At 45.1% G+C, this 19,961-nt stretch overlaps 1 protein-coding gene across 1 annotated transcript in view; it reads right to left on the bottom strand.

Annotated features, from left to right (window-relative positions):
- The window catches only part of ZCCHC2 (zinc finger CCHC-type containing 2), a 58,338-nt gene that overhangs the window by 17,941 nt on the left and 20,436 nt on the right, over positions 1 to 19,961 (bottom strand). The window contains exons 5-7 of the mRNA XM_029921752.1: positions 16,272 to 16,384; positions 3,662 to 3,756; positions 1,166 to 1,249 (exon numbers count right to left, since the gene is read on the bottom strand). Coding sequence (XP_029777612.1) covers positions 1,166 to 1,249; positions 3,662 to 3,756; positions 16,272 to 16,384 — 292 coding nt within the window. The remainder of the gene's footprint in view (positions 1 to 1,165; positions 1,250 to 3,661; positions 3,757 to 16,271; positions 16,385 to 19,961) is intronic.

Genomic DNA, 19,961 nt, shown 5'->3' on the forward strand with positions numbered 1-19,961 from the left:
AAGGCTTCTGATCAAATAGCAGGCTAGTGAGAGTTAAGTTCTGAGGGAGTCAGAAGTTATACATGGGTTTTCGACTGCGAGGGGGTCAGTACCTTTAACTTCTCTGTTGGTCAAGGGTCAATTATATTTGCCTCCTTTTATTAAGAAACAAAATATATCACAGAAACAACTAAAGGCCTTTCTCCATTCCATCCGACTTCCCCCCTCCACAGAGATAAACCAGCTTAAATATTCGGGTGTGTGTTTTTATGAAGATTTACAGCACTCGGCCAGACCCGGGTATTTGCTATTTCACACAAGGCTGCTGGGAGGACTTCAGTCTCTGTCCCCCGAACACGTTGATCATTTTCACAGCAGCGGAACTGGATAGTAGCATAAAATTAATTACTTCCAACCTCACCACACAGTGTCAAGTTTCCACCCAAATGAGTTGTACCAGTTTACATTCCCTTCCACAGCAGATCAGAGCCCCCATTACTTCACACCCCTGGTGATGTCAGACCGAAAAATGTGTTGCCAACCGGATGGGCATGGAAGGATACCTCGTTGTTTTACCGTGTGCGGCTTTCGGACCACTCGGGGGTAGTGTGATAGACGCTCACGTTTCTTTTTCTGTGAATTAACTATCTTTATCTTTTGTCCTTACTGTCAATTAGAAGATGCTCTCACTGAGTTTTTGGACGCACCTTTCTATTGTCTGGATGTAGTCTTTCCTCAACTGTGAATACCCCGTAAATAACTTCTAACTGCCTGTTGTTTGGTTACAAGTTCAGTTCTGATTTAGAATAGAAAGATCTCCATCCACCACAGTCACGCTCTGCTTTATCAAGAAAGCCTTCTTGTCCCAGATTATTAACATTTAAAAGTTCGGTTTTACATTTTATATACTACATTAAGGTTAGATGTACGTTTCTTTTGGTATTTACTTGAAATTTTTGTGCATGATATAAGTAGGGATCTAATTATATATATTTTTTCAATTGGAAGGCCAGCCAACATCATTTATTGAATAGTCTATTTTTCCCTCATTTATTTATAATGCCACCTGTCACATTCCAAGCTCCCATGTCTGTTTCTTGGCTCCTTAATCTGTTCTAATGGTCTGTTTGCCCATCCCTGTGCCTGAATCAGGCAGAACGACTTATTCCAGTGAATCCACGCTTACCTTCTTCTTGACTTGAAGCTTCTGAGCTGTCTTCCTTTAAGTGTTCTAATATTTTTGAAGTCTTCAGAGAGGACTGGAAGTTATCTGCAGAAGTATTTAATACCATTTACTTTTTAGAAAAAAGGCAACAGATAAAGAAAACACACAGAATGATTCCTTCTGTCCTGAAGGGAGAGTGGAGAGTCAGTGGTAAAGAGAACATTCCTACTAGGTAGGACCAAGGTGACACAACACAAAACAGGGCCTGGGCGTGGGGACCCTGCATCAGGGAGCCTGCTGTCCCCATGAACACCAGAGGTCTGGAGCAAGCGGCTTCACTCCGCCAGCCCCGGGGGCTCACGCGCAGTGGGAGGGGACCCACTAGATCAGCGCTTCGCACACAGCGTTGGTGCGGAAGACTTGTCAAGTTTCTAATGTGTGGTGAAGCATCCCTTTTATAAAACACAAGCAGAAGTGGCAGTGCCCAAGTGCTACAAGACCTCCTGAGTGTCCACAGCGAGTTTCTATTCTATTACAGAGCTGTGGCCCACGGGACACTTGCTGAAAGCCCAGGACTAGACCTCAGGTAAGACGCAGACTGGTGGGGTTCCAGAGTGCGATATAGTGAAGTCATTTAGGAGTTAACATATCTTCTCAATGGTCAGGAATACTACTGTCTGTCCCCGGAGAAAAAAGGTAGAGCTGTCATTTTTTTCAAAAAAGTGCAAATGGACTTTGACAACAACGTGTCCTGTGGTGAAACAATTCAGACATGCTGACCACATTTCCCACAATCCCAAAACATGTCCTTTGATACATTTTAATTCTGCAACAATTTGATGTCTTTCAAGCTACTTCCCCCTTTAGCACTGTGTGTGCAATTTAAATACCCTAAAGCTCTGGTGATGAGTTTTCTATTATTTATATATGCACCACTCACTTGGGCCAGTTTCCCAGGGCCACTTGTTAAAATTTGAACTAAGACTTTAACTTTGTGTTTTCAGAATTAAACAAATGCTATCTGTAGATGATATTCCTTACAAAGCACTTACACTCGGCTCAAGCAGAAAGCAAGCACTGACTGTTAAATCTGTGCAGCGCTGAGGCGATTAGGACTCTCTTTAAAAAACCACCAGCTACTGCCACTGTTCGGACACGAAGCGAACCATGGAGTCACTGATCTCGTCTCATCAACTAGTCAGCAACAATCTCTCCCTCCCTCGCTCGCGCGCTCTCTCTCTCTCTCTCTTTCTCTCTCTCTCTCTCTCTCTCTCTCTCTCACACACACACACACACACACACACACACACACACACACACACGAGAGAAACCTTAAAAGTTAACCCACGTTATCATATCCAATCATATTACTTCTTAAAAATTCTTTTCCTTCCACCTCAAAATAAGGAAATATGCATTTTCTTTCCTCTTTAGGTACAAGGAAACAGGACTTTGTTGGTAGAAGGAAGGTTAAAAAAAAAGAAACGAACAGCCACTTGCCACACGGCTGTGCTTGAAGTCAGCACATGCTCCTAACACACACATCAATGTTCCTGGCAAAATAGCTGCTTAAAAAGGCAGTTGAGACAGATGTGCACAGAAGTACGCACAAGGCCGACTGTGATGAAGGAGGAAACATGAGGGCAAAAGCAACCTACAGGAACAGAAGGAAACAATGGGGAAAAATCTTCAGGAGGTAACATTTCAGTTGCATCTTAAAACAGGTGTGATTTTAACAGGCTGTGCCGAAAGGAAGGACCTTTAGAAGTTCGGGTGCAGAATGAGCTGACACACAGGGACTGGAAATGGCAGGTGTACTGAGTGGATGCCAAGCCTTCAAGCGGCCAGAGCCTGAGAGACTGGCCATGGGGCACTAGGAGGCTCACGGCAAGGCTTGAATTTCAAACCAAACTTTTAAGGTTTTGAAGAGGGGATTAACCACCTGACCCCTGAGGTAATCCTGGGAATGGTTAAAGTAAAGTGAGAAACCAGAACTGGAGAGACGTGTGAGGCTCTGCGCAGGGTGTGCATGGAAGAAAGGCTTAACAGCCCGCAACGGGACGGGGAAGGAGGGGCAGCAAGGAAGGCATCCTGTGTCTGGCGTAGCTTGGCCTGTAAATGACCGAGTGTGAAGAGGAGATGTGGAAAGAGGAACGCCTGGGTCACTGTGGGAACAGGGGAGCCGGGAGGAAAGGCAGAGTCTACGAGGTTACACAGCCCGCGCCCGGAGGGGCGGCACCTCTGCCGCCGGTACGCCAGGCGTGACGGGGCCCCGGGGGACCCAGTGTGTCCACGAGACGGAGACAGCTGGCCTTTCCCTTGCCATCAGTCTGCTCTGACACAGGAGCTTTCACACACTGTTTCCTGTAACACTGCAGAGTTGGTTTCACCGAAAACTACAGATGTTTCTGAACCGCACGCCACTATTCCTCCACCGCCAGTCCCATACAAGGCAGCACAGGGACAGGAACGCTAAGCAAGGACACATCCGGTTTCTAGAGAGGAGAAGGTGCTTACTGAGGCTGTGCAGAGGGTCTGGTGATATGGACTGAAAGAAGCTGTGCACTTTCTGACTCTGTAGAAAAGCTTGGGATGAAGTTGAAAATAGCTGCCTGCACATAAAAGAAAAGACAGGTGTTAATTTCACATAATATAAACCCACAAGAGTCTCAGTTTAGACTGTAAGGCAAATTTATGTGGCAGTTTAATTTAAAAAGCATATTGGGGGCCCCTGGGTAGCTCAGTCGGTTAAGCGTCTGACTCTTGGTTTTGGCTCAGGTTAGGATCTCACAGTTCGTGAGTTCAAGCACCAACCGTGCTCTAAGCTGACAGCGCGGAGCCTGCTTGGGATTCTCTCTCACCCTCTCTCTGTCCCTCCCCCGCCTGCATGTGTGCACATAATTCTCTCAAAATAAATAAATCAACAACAAAAAAAACCACTGTTTTTCTGAGGAAAAGAATTATCTTCTAATGGATTTCCCATAGGAAGAAGTGAATAAAAGTTAAACTTATTTGCAAAAATCTGTAAATGGGCTTATTTTTAAGTTTCTGTAATCTAGTGGTATGGTTTCACTTCTGGGGAAAAAAAAGTTAGATCAGCCTGTTGCCCAAGTGGTCCAATAGCCATCTTCCTGTGACCTCTTTACTCTTCCTCCTGGGGGCTCCTTTCTATCGCACGGCTGGACACGAAGGAGCCTTCCCACACTGAACAGAAGAGCCTGGAAGCCAAGGCGCTAGGAGTCCTGGAATCTATGAAATGCTATGTCTGGTTAGGACAAGTGTTACTGCATCCTAAGCCATGACCAGCTGATGATCCACTCCACTGTGTACCCCTTCCATGACTCTAAGGTGTTAACTTTGAAAATCAGCTTTCCTCACATTTTATTACTGTAATTAAAAGATTCAAATTCAAGTCTTCTCTACAAAAGGGACCCTGCAGGAGGGGTGTTGTTACTGCACAGAAACTAATGGAAAGTTCCCTCAAGGATCTGGATACCAGCTCAACCAGGCTAAAAGCTGCTTTACTCTAAATAAGCTACTGCGCCTCTGAGCTCCATTTTCCTCACAGGGAATACTACCAACCCATCGAGGTTGTGACGCTCACACAGTACCCAAAGCAGTCACCCTGCTCAACACACGAACCCTCCCCCATTCCTTGTCAACACTTTAAATGCTCATTTTCAATTCTTAAATTTCTCCCCAAGGTTCCTGGCCTTTCATTCAGATTAATTGTAAAGTCATTAAATACCTTATCAAGAGATGACCCTTAGGGACCAAAATCACCTTGTATGTCAGGCAAAATTGCTTCTTGGTACACGAACGTGGAAATAAACATTCAGCAGGAAGACAAACGGGAAATGAAGAGATGTACGGGAAATGAAGAGATGTACGGAAAACGAAGTGAGGAGTTGATCGAAATCCCCAGGTCTGCACACATTACTAACCTCATGATCCATTTAGTTACACTTACAAACCAACCGGTCCAAAGACAGCCAGACACACCTTTATTCAAGGAAGGAGTCCCAAGAGACAGCCTGAGCACCAACTACTACTCCAAAAACCAACTGCATATTTGCTGTGGGAACACAGAGCTACACATTTAAGCCACACGGAGAGAAAGGCACCGGCTTGAAGTGAGAATACAAAGTCAAGGTTCAGCAACGCATTAGCACAAGACAGCAATTATACCTATTTTTATTTTAATATCAAACTGGCTATAAGCTAACATATTAAATAAGAAAAATAAGACTCTATACGGACATGACAGAAATTGCCCAATGTACATTTCAGTGGCATATTTTCATTTTCCTAATGCACAGTGGATCTGGAATGGTACTTATGCAGTGTGTCCTGTATCAACCCAATCTCTACTTCTCGTATAAACTGGTTTCCTATTTCTCACGTACAATTACCCCTCCCTTTATCACTGCTATATTTCTTAAGTGACATTAACGGTAATCATTCTACTACAAAATTCACAAACTCGCAAACTGAGAATGAGGTGCCCTGACAGCCTATTAGTGCCGTTGAGACCACAAGCTTGCCACACAAATCAAAAGAATTTTAAGAGAAATGTTGGAAAATAAACCATTTTTTAAAATAATATTTTTGAAGAGGAAAATCTTTCCAAGCAGGATATAAAACTCTAAAACGGTTAAAGAAAAGACTGATGAATCTAACTATATAAGAAGTTAAACTGTCCACATGGTCAAGAAATAGCAACAAACGAGGCTTCTTTCTTGAATCTAACAAATAACTCTCATAAATCGGCAAGACCAATTAAAGTGGGGAGGACTGGAAAAGCCATGCACAGGAAAGTGCAAATACACAGTAAACAGACCCAAATACAGACTAAAATGAGAAGGTCTTCCTCTCAGAGACTGGCAAAGACAAGAGGTGAAGGGTGTATGCCTGCTGAGGTTATAGAGATACAAATACACGATGGCTTCTGAGGTACAGAAGAGTGTTGCTACCTCCTCAGAATTTGGAAACATCCCTTATTAAAAAACAAGCAATTTATGACCACTTCAATTCTAGAAATTTCTCTTATAGATAAATGTATCAGATGTGTTAAGAAACATATGTGAACATTTACTGTGATTCTGTGTGCAGTAGCTTTAAAATATTTAGACTGGAAATGGCCATAAAACACATTGGTTACCTAGGATACAACTAAATATACATTATGTAGCAAATCAAAAGGCAGCAACCTTTGTACATGTACCAATGCGTACATGTATGTGTATTTAATGAAAAGAGTAGGTGGCAGAAAAGTAAGGAGTGGAAAATTCACTTTGTACAGAATAGGAAATATACGCAAATACATAAAATCAAAGGTACATACGTGCACAGAAAAGTTCTGAAAAGTTTTGTAAGATTTTTAATGAAGGCTATTCCTAGGGACTGAATTTAGAGAAAGGGCAACTCAGGATTTCTGGCCTCACACCTTCCTTTACAGTCTTCACAAACAGCTTCAATAACACCTTTATAAAGGACCTGCATACATGCACGCCTCTGTGATCATCACTGAGAACCCTAAAGGCTGTAATAAGGAGTCAGACATACACTTGTCATCTTGGCCAGGAGCCAAACCTCTAAAAGTGGCTCCTTCATAGTTTTTCCCCTCTGAAAATCTCCAACTTCTAGAAAAGTTGCAGATGTAGTTAAGAACTGTATTTCTGAGCCACGAACAGCTCCTCTCTGACGCCCCGACACCCGGCAAGACAGGACGTTTCCCACACAGACCTTCTCCTGCAATCATATCAAGATGCTAATGCTGATCAATTCACACTTAATCCTCAGACCCCATTTAAGTTCCGCCAGCTAATCCCCGAGTGTCCTTTCCACCGCAAAGGCCCAGCTGTTGCCACAGCTCCTCACGGTGTTAAGGTGGCAGCCCCTGAAGTTTGTGGAATGGTCACAGTGTGGGTGTGTCTGCCGTGTCCGGGGTGTTAGATTCGCAGCAGGAGTACCACAGGGCTGAGGCTGTGTTCTTTTGCTACGGCCTCCTGGGTGGTAATTCTGACTGAGCCCCTCACTCACCAAGTTCAAGTGATGAGATTCAGTGGCATCTGTCCGGCTTCTCCACTCTAAAGCCACTCTTCCCCCCTTTATGAACAATAAGCATTATTTTGTGGGAAAGGACTTTGATAGTGTAAATATCCTCAAACGTTCAATCTATTCATTTATTACTTACATTAACATGGACTCATGGTTTCCTACTTTATTCAATATTACGGTTTTCTTTATTTAGATGTTCAATGTGCTCCAGATTTGACCACTAGGAGCCCCTTCAAGCTGGCTACTATGTCCTTGACCAAACTACTTCATTCTTTGAGCACTTCCTTGCTATTGGGCACAACGGGCTCATCTCGCGCTTCTCCTGCCCTGGCCGAGCAATCAGCTTTGCCTCCCGGGAGCCCTCGCCGTGCCTAGGGGAGAACGCTGTTACAAGTCCAGCTCTGAACGCCAGGGATCCCCACTGCTACAGTCTGTGGCTGCTTCCAGACCTTTTCTTTCCTTCCTTTCTTCTTTTTATATGTATATTTACTTGAGAGAGTGAGAGAGAGCGTGCGCGGGAGCGCACAATGAGTGGAAGAAGGGCAGAGAGAAGGAGAGAGAGAATCCCAAGCAGGCCCCACACTGTCAGCTCACAAACCAACACACAGGGTTTGAACCCACAAACAGGGAGATCATGACCTGAGCCAGATGCTCAACCAAGAAGCCACCCAAGTGCCCCCAGACCCTTTTGTGAAGAGCCTGGGTATATATGTGTACACACACAACCGTATTTATTTCTGTATATTTCTACATATACCCCAAATCATGAGTGTGCAGCAATATCTTCAATTCCAATCAGACACTTCAGGGTCCGATCTGGTTTTCTTCTTCTCTATAGTGTAACTTCTTTCTCCAACAGAGAGACCCGGTCCTCACTATTCTTAATATACTAATTAGGTCAACTCCCTGCAGTAACGTGTCCCCGCCGCTGCCCTGCCCGCCTGACGCCAGCTGAGCCCGATGTCCTGCCAGCCGCCTTGCAGGGAGGTGCCCCCTGAAACACTGGGCCAACCTCCCAGCACCATACCCCTGTCCTTCCACTTGGGGTCCCTCTTCTAGTCCATTAGGGCACACCCTCCAGAACCGCTGCTGCCGGCTGCCTCGCTCTGTCCCACTAAGTGGCTTTAGGACTTCTGTGTTTAGGAGAAGAGGGGAGAAAGAGGACAGGAACTGATGATCACTCTTGGAAAGTCACAGTCCTGAAAGAACCTAGACACTGGTACTCCTGAGACCGGAGCCATAGTTCAGCACATCTCCCAGAGCACACGTGCATCCAGTTTTAACAGATCGGTTGAAGCTGGATAATAACTATCTGAGAACATGGAAGCGTATTTCAGAAATAGTGCCAGAGGGAGGGAAACCAGATCTCTCACCTACGAACAAACTATGACGTTCTAATAGCTAAAAAGTGATTCTGGAACGAGAATGAGATTGTTGGAAGGAAAAATCCAGTAACAGGTTACATATCTAAGAATGTAGGAAGTCAGTAATAGAGGAAAGAATCAACTCCTGTTTGCACAGAAAAATAGGGGTGCCTGGGTGGTTCAGTCTTCTAAGTGTCTGGCTTCGGCTCAGGTCATGATCTCACAGTTCGTGGGTTCGAGCCCCGCATCAGGCTCTGTGCTGACAGCTCAGAGCATGCAGCCTGCTTCAGATTCTGTGTCTCCCTCTCTCTCTGACCTTCCCCTGCTCACACTGTCTGTCTCTCTCTCTCTCTCAAAAATAAAACACTAAAAAATAATAAAATGCTTAAGAAATATAGATTTAGATCCTGACTTCATTGGTATAACAAAATAAATCCAAATGATGAAAGGAACAATAAAATAACAAAAAGTACATTGATCGTGTTTCAAAAGACGGATAGCTTCAAGCTTTTTTAAAGAAGTGACCTATGTGGCCCAAACTCAACAGTGACCAAGTGACCAGCCAGCCTGCTCCTCCTCCTCCCAGAGGCCCTCTTCTTCCCCAGCTGCTCTGCTCTCTTACCGCATATTTTTTCAGAGGTAATCTTTGCACACAAACATGCACATATCCTTGAAAACAGACATTCTGTTCACTGTTCTCCCCCTGCTCTCGTTCTCCATTGTTTTCAGTCGGGCCACACGGTATTCCAGCGAATTAATGCCCCTGAGTTAGCCAAGTCTCCATCAACATCTAGCTGTTCCTAGTTTATTCTAGTCAAAAATTACAACAGTAAACATCTTGAAACATTCATCTTTGCATACCGTGGGAATACACTTGTATGACAAATTACTAGAAGTGGAAGTGGTCAACGGTTATCTGCCCTTCAGGTATGATATCGCCCAACAGCTTTCCATAGAAATTTTATTGGTTTACATAACTGGCCAAGAGCACCTGCCAAACTTCTACATCTTTGCAAATTCAACAGGTTAAAATATTTTTTAATGTTTTATTTATTTTTGATACAGAGAGAGACAGAGCATGAGAGGGGGAGGGGCAGAGAGAGAAGGAGACACAGAATCTGAAGCAGGCTCCAGGCTCTGAGCTGGCCGTCAGCACAGAGCCCGATGCGGGGCTCGAACCCACGAACGTGAGATCTGACCTGAGCCAAAGCCGGAGGCTTAACTGACTGAGCCACCCAGGCACCCCCAAATTCAACAGGTTAAACAGAAGCACATGGGAGGTAAAAAACGTGTACTCTGAAAACTGTAAGACAGAGATGATACAAATAAATGGGCGGATAGTCCATGTTCGTGGATTAGAAGAATTATTATTATTAAAATGTCCATACTACAGATCCAAAGCAATCCCACATCCGATAGTGTTCTTCACAGAAATAAAACAAATCCTACTAAAATGTATATGGAACCACAAAACCCCCAAACAACCTAGGCAAACTTGAGAAAGAAGAACAAAGCTAGAAGTATCATAAGCCCAGATTTCAAACTATATTACAAAGCTAAGTAATCAAAACAGTATGGCACTGGCACAAACAGATGCACAGACCAATGGAACAGAACAGAGAGCCCAGAAATAAACTCCGACTAATCCATGACAAGGGAGGCAAGAACACACAACAGGACATAGACAGTCTCCTCAATAATCAGCACTGGGAAACTGCACAGCTTTGTTCTAAAGAATAAAATGACACCACCTTCTTAAGCCATACACAAAAATTGGAGTTTAATAAACTGAAAACAGATTAAAGACCTAAATGTGAGATAGAAAACCATAAAACTTCTGAAAGAAAACACAGGCAGTAAACTCTTGGGACACTGGCCTTAGCAGTATTTTTCTTCCCTCAGGCAAGGGAAACAAAGGCAAAAGTAAACTACTGGAACTACATCAAAATAAAAAGCTTTTGCACAGGGGCACCTGGATGGCTCAGTAGGTTAAGCATCTGACTCCTGGTTTCAGCTGAGGTCATGAGCTCAAGGTTCACGGGTTTGAGCCCCACATCAGGCTCAGCGCTGCTGGTGTCGAGCCTGCTTGAGATTCTCTCTCTGTCCCTCCCCTACTCTCTCACTCACTCTCTCCCAAAACTAATAAATAAACTTAAAAAGTAAAGCTTATGCACAGCAAAAGTAATCATTAACAAAATGAAAAGGCAGCCCACAGAATGGGTGAAGAAACCTGCAAATGATATATCCGATAAGGGGCTAATAACCAAAATATATTAAGAACTTCTAGAACTCAACACCAAAAAAACCCTACAAACAATCTGATTAAAAATGGGCAGAGGACCTGAGCATATGTTTCCCAAAGGAAACATACTGATGGCAACAGACACATGAAAAGATGTTCAACATCACTATTTATCAGGGAAATGCAAATCAAAACCAATGATATCATCCTATGCCAGTCAGAATGGCTAGTATCAAAAAGACAAGAATAACGAGTGTTAATGAGAATGTGGAGAAAAGGAAACCATTACGCACTGTTGGTGGGAATGTAAACTGGTGCAGCCACTGCAGAAAACAGTAATGGAAAACAGTATGGAGGTGCCTTAAAATATTAAAAATAGAAATATCATACAATCCAGTTATACCACTTCTGGTTATTTAGCCAAAGAAAATGAAAACGCTAATTTGAAGAGATACATGCACCCCTGTATTTCTTGCAGCCTTATTCCAAATAGCACCCCAAGTGTCCCTCAACAGATGAACAAAGACATCGTGTCCACAATGGAATATTACTAAGCCATTAAAAAAATAATGCCATCTTGCCATTTGGGACAACATGGATGCACCTAGAGGGTATTATATTAAGTGAAATAAGCCTGAAAAAGACAAGGACTATATAATTTCACTTATATGTGGAATCTAAAAAGCAAATGAACAAACCAACAGAAACAGGTTCAAATACAGAGAACAAACTGGTGGTTGCCAAGGGGTGGGGGTAAAGGGATGGGAAATAGGCACAGGAGACTAAGTGGTACAAACTTCCAGTTATAAAATAAGTCACGGGATGAAAAGTACAGCACAGACTAGAGCCACTAATACTGTAATGACTTTGTATGGTGACAGATGGTAGCCGCACATTTTGTGGGAAGCACACTGTACATAAGTGTCAAATCACTGTCACATACCTGAAACTAACACAATACTGTATGTCAACCATATACTTCAATTAAAACTAAATTTAGGAATTTATTTTTAATTTTAATGTTTATTTATTGTTGAGAGAGACAGAGCATGAGCAGGGGAGGGGCAGAGAGGAGACACAGAATCGGAAGCGGGCTCCAGGCTCGGAGCTGTCAGCACAGAGCCCACCACAGGCTCGAACCCACCGACTGCGAGTTCATGGCCTGAGCCGAAGTTGGACGCTCAACCAGCTCAGCCACCCAGGTGCCCTTCATTTCAGAAAAATGTTAAATTAAAAAAGTTTTTAAATACAGTAGCCACCTAAAAAAATTAAAATTCAAGGTTTTAATTTATATTTCTGATTATGAGCAGCTTTTCATTTGCCTCAAAGCCCAGTTTCTCTGTGCTGTTTGTTTAGATATGCTCCCATTTTTTCCCTTGCTTTGGACTATTAGTTTTCGTTATCTTACTGATTTTTAGGATATTTTTTTAATAAGAAAAAAGTTATGACCAGGATTTTTCCCCTGAAATTGAGGTTTGTCTTCACTTTGTTTATTGTATATTTTCTTCTTTAACCTATGCAGAAATTTGATTTTTTAATAAATTTCCATTTTTAATGGTTTCTAGGTATTATGTGATGCTTAGTAAAAATTTTTTCATACACATATTATAAATTCCATGTTTCCCTTCTTGCATTTAAATCTCTGAGCCATCTAGAGTTAACTTAGATGTAATGAATAACATACAGATCCAGCCTAACTTTCCCCCCATGTCGAGATGTACCTAACATTTAACAAACAATCTAGGAATGACTTTCTATTAGTGAAGAGATAAACAGAAACATAGAAACAAAGACTGACAGACCTAAAATAATATTTTATTAAAAAATCATCACTGGGGCACCTGGGTGGCTCAGTCGGTAAAGTGTCCGACTTCGGCTTAGGTTGTGATCTCATGGTTTGTGAATTCGAGTCCCACATTGGGCTCTGTGCTGAGAGCTTGGAGCCTGGAGCCTGCTTCAGATTCTGAGTCTCCTCTCTCTCTCTGTCCCTGCCCCACTCATATTTGCTTTCTCTCTCTGTCTCTCTCTCAAAAATAAACATTAAAAAAAAAAAAAATCATCCCTAACTGGGAGCCTGTGGCTCAGTCAGTTAAGTGTCTCTTGACTTCAGCCCAGGTCACGATCTCACAGTTCGTGAGTTCGAGCCCTGCATCAGGTCTGCACTGCCGGCGTGGAGCCTGCTTGGGATTCTGTCTCCCTGTCTGTCTCTCCCCTGCTTGCTCTTGGTCTCTCACAAAATAAACAAACAAACAAAAAAAACCATCATTAACTGAAAAATTCAATATTACTGAAGTTGTTAAAAATCTAAAACCACTAATATTCACAAAGATATATTGATAAAGGACAATCTTTCAAAATATAAAAATGGCTGAACTTATAAGAAGATACTGAATTTCACTAATAAGGGAAATGAAAATTAAGCCAATGAGATAATCACTCACCTGTCAAATTAGCAAATATTTGTTAAGTGATACTCAAAGCCAGTCAGGCTGTGATAGACAAGGAAGTTCAAACATTAAGAATATAACTTACATAACTTTTCCATAAAAAAATATATATGTATGTGTGTTATCAGGAATCCTAAAAAAGGACCCTATTCTTTAAATCAGTAAATCAATTTCAAAAAAAAATCTCTCTTCAGTAATCATAAATCTGGAAAATGTTTTAGGCACAAAAATGGTCAAAAATTTATTTTTAGGAAGGAAAACACCCCAGAAAATGGCCTTTCATCCCCAAAACAGAGAAAGAATCAGAGGAGTGTATGTACAGCCAGATGGGGGAAATACTCTGTAGCCTCTCTAAATAATCTTGAAGAATTAAATATAAAATGCTTAAAATCTGAGAAGAAACATAGGATAGAAAACTGCATATCTAATATTATAGACAAAATAAAAAGGAAAAATTTAAAAAGGCCAAAATTAAGTTATTTGAATAATTGCCATCTTTTCATTACTCTTCTGTTTCCAAAATGTTGTACATTGTGCAGCGTCAGACTGACAGAAATAAACGGAATGACTCTGCACGGGGCACTCTGGAAACAGTGAAGACTAGATTGCAGCCCATGGCTCGGAACTGGAGCAGGAGGAAGAGAACCGCTACCAGTCAGCCAGGGGACGTCGGGCCAGGGAAGGGCCCTGGTCGCAATGAGGCCGGCAGCGGGCTGGAACCCAGGCGCACAGCGACCTGCTCCTGGAGGCGCTCAGCTGCGCACTCTGCCGCTCCCTAGTCCCATCCTCACCACCTCCCGGGTGCAGACCAGCAAGCCCACGGTGCCCGACGCCCCTTCCCCCCGCCCCCCAGGGATCACAGCTGGAGAAGCTCCTCCTCCTCCGGGGCCAGGTCGGAGGCAGCAGCCCGAGTGCTCAGCATCCTTTGAGGCCCGCTACTCAACGCGCGTCCCACGGACCACGCATGTCTCCCGCACCCCTGGGATCCCAGGACAGTGCCCCCTCCAGCGAGACCTCGGAGGAAGAGCCTGCACCTTCACAACTTCCCCGGGGATGCGTAAGCCCATGACTCCTGAGGCGCACAGGAGACCCGGGAATTCAACCAGCTCCTCCTTCCCGCCGTCTCCCACTCTCACCGGTCTCGTGTGAACCGGCCGCCGTGCCCTCTGAGAGGCCCCACATACCCGGGCTCTTTGACGAACGGGTCTGCACCTCCTTATTCGAAAAGGTCCACTAGGCCTGGGGTCTGGCTGTGCTCATGCACCTGCCTTCCGGTCGTGTTTCCCTGTTCGTACTCAGCGTGCCCCTGCCTCTCTCTTCCACCCCCCCATGTTCCACGGGGACGTCAGACTCCACGTGGGTGACCAGCAAGCCCTCGGAGCACTTTGCGTGGCTGCCTTTCCCCAGTGACATCTTCCAGCTCCTCTCTATTCTAGTCACTTAGTTCCACACGCACATCCTGGATCTTGTCACACAATGAACACACTCTCCTTCCCAGATTCCGGCTTCTCTCCACGGAGGAGCAAACAGCAGCCCCACCCCGTCCTGAGAAGGCTTGTGGGTCCCCCCACAGGGGTGGGGGCAGGGGGAGGGTCGCCACACTACGACACCCATCTGCTCCCCTCTGCCTCAGCAGGGCGCCGGCACTGGGCCATCTCAGACCACCTCAAGGGCAGACAGCAGGTCCCACTTTAGCCTTGACCCGAAGCCATACGTGTTCCAACACTGCTTGTGCTTATTTTACTTACTAATAACTGTAAGTTCCCAATAAAAAGGCATTTGCTTCCTTGGCCATTACACCTTAATTTCTGTCTCCTAAAGGGAAGCCCTCAGAGAGGGGCAAGTGCAACAATTAACCAACAACTGCGGGGACCACACCCCAACCTCTCATAATCACCTCAGAACCCCCTAACCCAGACACTTCAGCTAATTTCAACTAGACTCTGTCCGCCCCCTCCCTCCTTGCTCCCGCGTCGCCTCCTCTCCAGCTGCGCCTCCCTCTACGGTCAGACTCCCCAATCTCCACTCTGCGAATGTGGCCCTCTTTAAAAACTGCACGCTTCCCTGAAGTCCCCTGCCCCACCTGTCCCTTCATCACATCCAAGCGCGTCCTTATCCAACCACCTGCTTTCCTAACACTTGAACCTGAAATGCCGACAGGGCAGACCGATACCACGATCACTTACTGCTGCTCAGGGGGCTCCAAACCTGGCGGCCTCGCGGGGTTTCCTTTACCGGGCTGTTCCTCACAGCCCCATAGAACCACCGTGTGCGTCCCTTCCGCTCTCAAACACCTGATCGCCCCCCCCCCCGCGCTCCCCCATCCCCCATATTCCACTCTTACGCAGACAATTACTTTAGGAAGAACTACAAGCCATCAGGCAGATCCTTCAACTTCCCATCATGAAACAAGTACATTTACCACACCCACACCCACCCGGGCCGCCCAGGCCCCCAGGCCGCCGCTGCGCTCGCCAGTCTTCACCTCCTCAAGCCCCGGCATGCGGGGTGCTCTGGGGACCGACCGCCCCCGGGCCTCAGCCCGCAGACACGCACGGCCACCCGAGCTGTCACCACGGTGAGCTCGCCGCTGGGCAGACGAGCGGGTGGGCAGGAAGCAGTCGTCTCCCTTCCTTTCCAACCCGTCAGCCTGATCTTCTTTCGTACTTGACAACTTAAAACAAAGAACATTTGCCGAGCCAAGCTCTTGGGCAAGAAATCCTTTCAATAAATATTTTATGGAGAAAATCAGGACGTTCACTGAATGTCTGCAGATTTTAGAAGCAATTATTCCTGATACCAGAGAGCCGAAGAGTCCAATGATAGAAGTAATTAGTTTGATGCTTCCTGCTGTGGGTCTAAACCTAAATAACACACGGATTAAAACGTCCATTTTAAAAAGTACTCCACAGAAAAAGAAATTCTTGTCATCTCCCTTAAACTCCATTCTAAGTCTTCTGCTGCCCACGAACCTGTCTGTGACGCTGCGGCGACAGCGTCAGGTAAACTGTTACCTTAGGATGGGCTCTAGGTCAGGATGTCGCCGTTCTTCCCTCTTCAGTGAACCCTGATTCAGGGCTCTTAGGATGGTCTTATCAAAAGTCTCCGAAGACACTTCCTTTGGGAGCTAGAAAAGAAAAAGGGCGAGGCCAATGTTCAGTTTCTCACTGACTGCTAAGTGCGTTACAAACCAGCTCAGTAATCACCCCAAAGCAGCTCCTCTCTAAATCTTCATGACATGGGCCCCGTACTGAAGCAGCACAGATCTTTCTACTAGAACAGTCTTCCGCCTTTGGGGCGTGCGTCGGGGCTCCGCAAATGCCCTGTGTGCAGAATAACCCCGGCAGCAATCAGTGTGCATCCGGGACACACCCGCACGCCCCTCACCACACAACAGTGGCACCCACACCACGCTTCTTCAGTTAAATGGAACATTCTGCATAGCGTGGATACAATTATTTTAGTCCTCAAGCAGTGTTCTGTAGAGTGTTAGCCCTGCATTTATAGTTATCACCTTGGTGCCTCCAGTTTCACATCTGAATCCCAGGCAACGTCAGACCACCAGCACTAAGCACCAAATAAAGAAGTGGGTGTGAAAGATGGGGTGAAAAGTACATAAATTAGTAAAAAGCACTAATTGAAGGATTAGTAAACTTTCCCTCAACACGATGAAGGTGCCCTCAGAGCAATGGACTGGAAACCACATACCCACACACACACACACACACACACACACACACACACACACACACACACGTGCGCATGCACAAATCACTGCTCGGCCAAGAAAGTTTTTGTTTAAAAACAAAATTTAAGTCATTCTGTCTATTAACTAACTTTTTGAAATTCCTAATAAATTGATTTATAAATTTAGCTTTCTGATGTTTCAGACTTGCCTTCTGACAGTCTTCACAATGGACTCCTGAATCACTGGCACTGTCACTAACATTAAGAGTGGAACCATTCACACGGCATCAAAACCGCTGCAGGAATAGAATAATCTACACAAATTGTCAGTTTACATGTTGAACTTTAACTGGAGAACCCAAAGCAGGTATTCTTTTGACAAATGAACATTTTGAATCAGCAATTCCGAAACGGAAAATTTAACAATGACAGCATAAAGTATTACTAATTTTAGGTAGTGAGACTATGGCGTCAAGATGCTTTGTCAGAATGAAAGCTCTTCCTGGATCTTTACGGCCTGGTAAGGCTGGGGGTCCTGCTGGCCACGCACTGCTGTGGAGAGCATGTCCTCTGATCACTAACAGGAAGAAACAAGTTCTGCATCTACACATTTCCCAAAGAAATGATAATCTCAATATTTACACCTTAATACTATTTTCATATAGATGAAGGACACTAAGCCTACTTCATACTGCCCATTTGAAACACATTTCCTGAGCATCTGTATACAGCCAAAAAACCAGCTTCAGCAGAGAAGTCCGTTTCCACTATCAAATCACGGACGGTTCTTCTGAGTGCAGGAAGGCAAGAGTATATAAATTTTCACCTAGTCAATGACTGTTCACGTGACGGGGTCAAGTGCGGATATGCATCATCAGTATTTGCAAAATGCTTTATTTTCAAGTGGTTTTTATCTTCCATTTCCAAGGACTATTTCCAGTCCTAGAGGAAGGCATATTTGCTAAAAATACAGCTTTAAATCATGTCTCTTCTATTCTAGGCCCTTCTGAATTTCCTCACCTCTCAGTCTTCCTTCCAGGACCCAGCCTCCCGGCTCCGGGCCCCAGCTCAGCCTGCCAAAAGGTTTTCTCCTCGCCATTACAAGCTTCTTTCTAAAAATGCTGAGGCCTAACAGAGAACCATCTACAAAACCCCATTACAACTCGCTTTTTGTAACTCTTCTCATTCACCACTCATTCATTCAATCGACAAATATTCAAATCCCAACCCTGTCCTGGGTACCATTTCAGGCTCTGGCCACGGCAGCAGAAGATGAAACAAGTACTACCATTCTCACGGTGAGAAGCAGACAGGTGTCAGATGCCATTTCTGAGCAGCAGCGGGGGAAGGGGGCTTGGATGCGAGGACAGAGGCTGCCACATACATGGGGCAAGGGGACAGGAAAGCACTGACCTCAAACTCACTCTTCCACATTATAGCAAACAGTTAAGTGCGGTTAAACAGCATCTACAAGAGTTAAAGGTTGTTAGTCCGTATGGGTCGTCAAAAGGACACTTTTTGCTCTTAACGTTTGTAGATGATTTTAAAAGGAAGGTAAAAGAGGAAGGAGATATGACAGACTTGAGAGGGTATTTTGTGATAGGCAATCCGTCTCTGGAAGTACACAACGTTGCCAATTATCTCATGTAACTTGATAAGGCATCTGTCCTACTTCAGAAAAATTCTATATTCAAATGTCAGCTAACTGGGAGGCTCATAACCATGATTCTGAAGAGTGAAGCCGGTATTGGGGGCTGTCTTTTTTTAAAGCGCTTAAGCTTTCAGAAAAATTGCAGGACTGACAAAATGAAATCTGTCAAGACAAAGAACCAGCCGAAGCTTCGGGATACCCAAGAGGAGAGACTCTGCCTGGGGCCAGGCCCCCGGCTGGCAGCCGGGCACGTGCTCTCTCCTTCTGTCGGGACAGGCTGGTAGCATCCCCACCCTAACACAGGAGGTAACTGGCCTTGGCGGCGGCGGCGCTGGCCCCACACAGCCAGGCAGTTGGGCCTTAGCTCTACATCCCTGCACACTTAGCCTCGAGCATTAAGTTCTGTCACAGGAAGGGCAACGCAAGAAAGAAGAAGAAACGAAGCACACTGCTCTCTGACCCAAATGACACCTGTCCCTGACTACTGGCCCTTCCACCTCGATGGATTCATCCTACTGAGATGGCTGATATAAACAGAAGAGATTTTGGAAGCGCCTGCGTGGCCGTGGCACAGGGCAGCCCTCCCAGATCTCTTCGACAGGCAGACTGCGAGCCGGGAGCCAGCTTCTCCTTGTCTCTGGAAGACAGTGCTCCCGTCGCTCGCTCTCCTTCCTCCTCACGCTGTCTACTGCCAGCTGGTCACAAGCGTATAACCTTCCGCAAGCGGCAATCGATGACCCTCCCCCCATCTTCACATGCACTTAGGTCACCATCCCAGAAGGTAGCAAGAGTTCTCAGCCCTGAACCAAGAGGGCCCAGTTTAAAACGAGCTACAGAAAAACATTCACGCTGTCCCCAGTCCATCAAACTACGTCCTCCGTGGAGCCAGCACCCACCACACTGTTCGTAGCTGCGCAGGCTGGGCACGAAGAGTTTCTTTCAGCTTTGAGAATGGAGACCCAAGACTTACAAACCAGCACTGTCATGAAAATCGCAGATGTTATAAGTTTAATAGCTACATCACACCTTGACCCAAGTTAGTAAATGTCCTGTTTCTGGACTTTCTGTTTTATCTCATTAGCGACAAATGTTAAAATGTACTTATCGTAAAATAGTAAATGTACTGGTGAACCATTTAAACCTGTTTCCTCTTTTTAATACTTAGCTCTATCCATCCACACTTCAGTAACAGGAAATTAGCATCGAAGAAACAGGCAAGAGTTTGAACAAAATGACCAAAGACACCTTTCACTTCTACGGGTCTGCGTAAGAGGTTTCCACGATCCCTTGCTCACAGTACCCTGGAGAGCCAGTCACTGGGGGAAGCCGCAACTCAAAGAAGGAATCAGCGGACACGTGTTTAGAG

The sequence above is a fragment of the Suricata suricatta genome, chromosome 14 (genome assembly GCF_006229205.1).
Source record: "Suricata suricatta isolate VVHF042 chromosome 14, meerkat_22Aug2017_6uvM2_HiC, whole genome shotgun sequence".
NCBI classification, from domain to species: Eukaryota; Metazoa; Chordata; class Mammalia; order Carnivora; family Herpestidae; genus Suricata; species Suricata suricatta.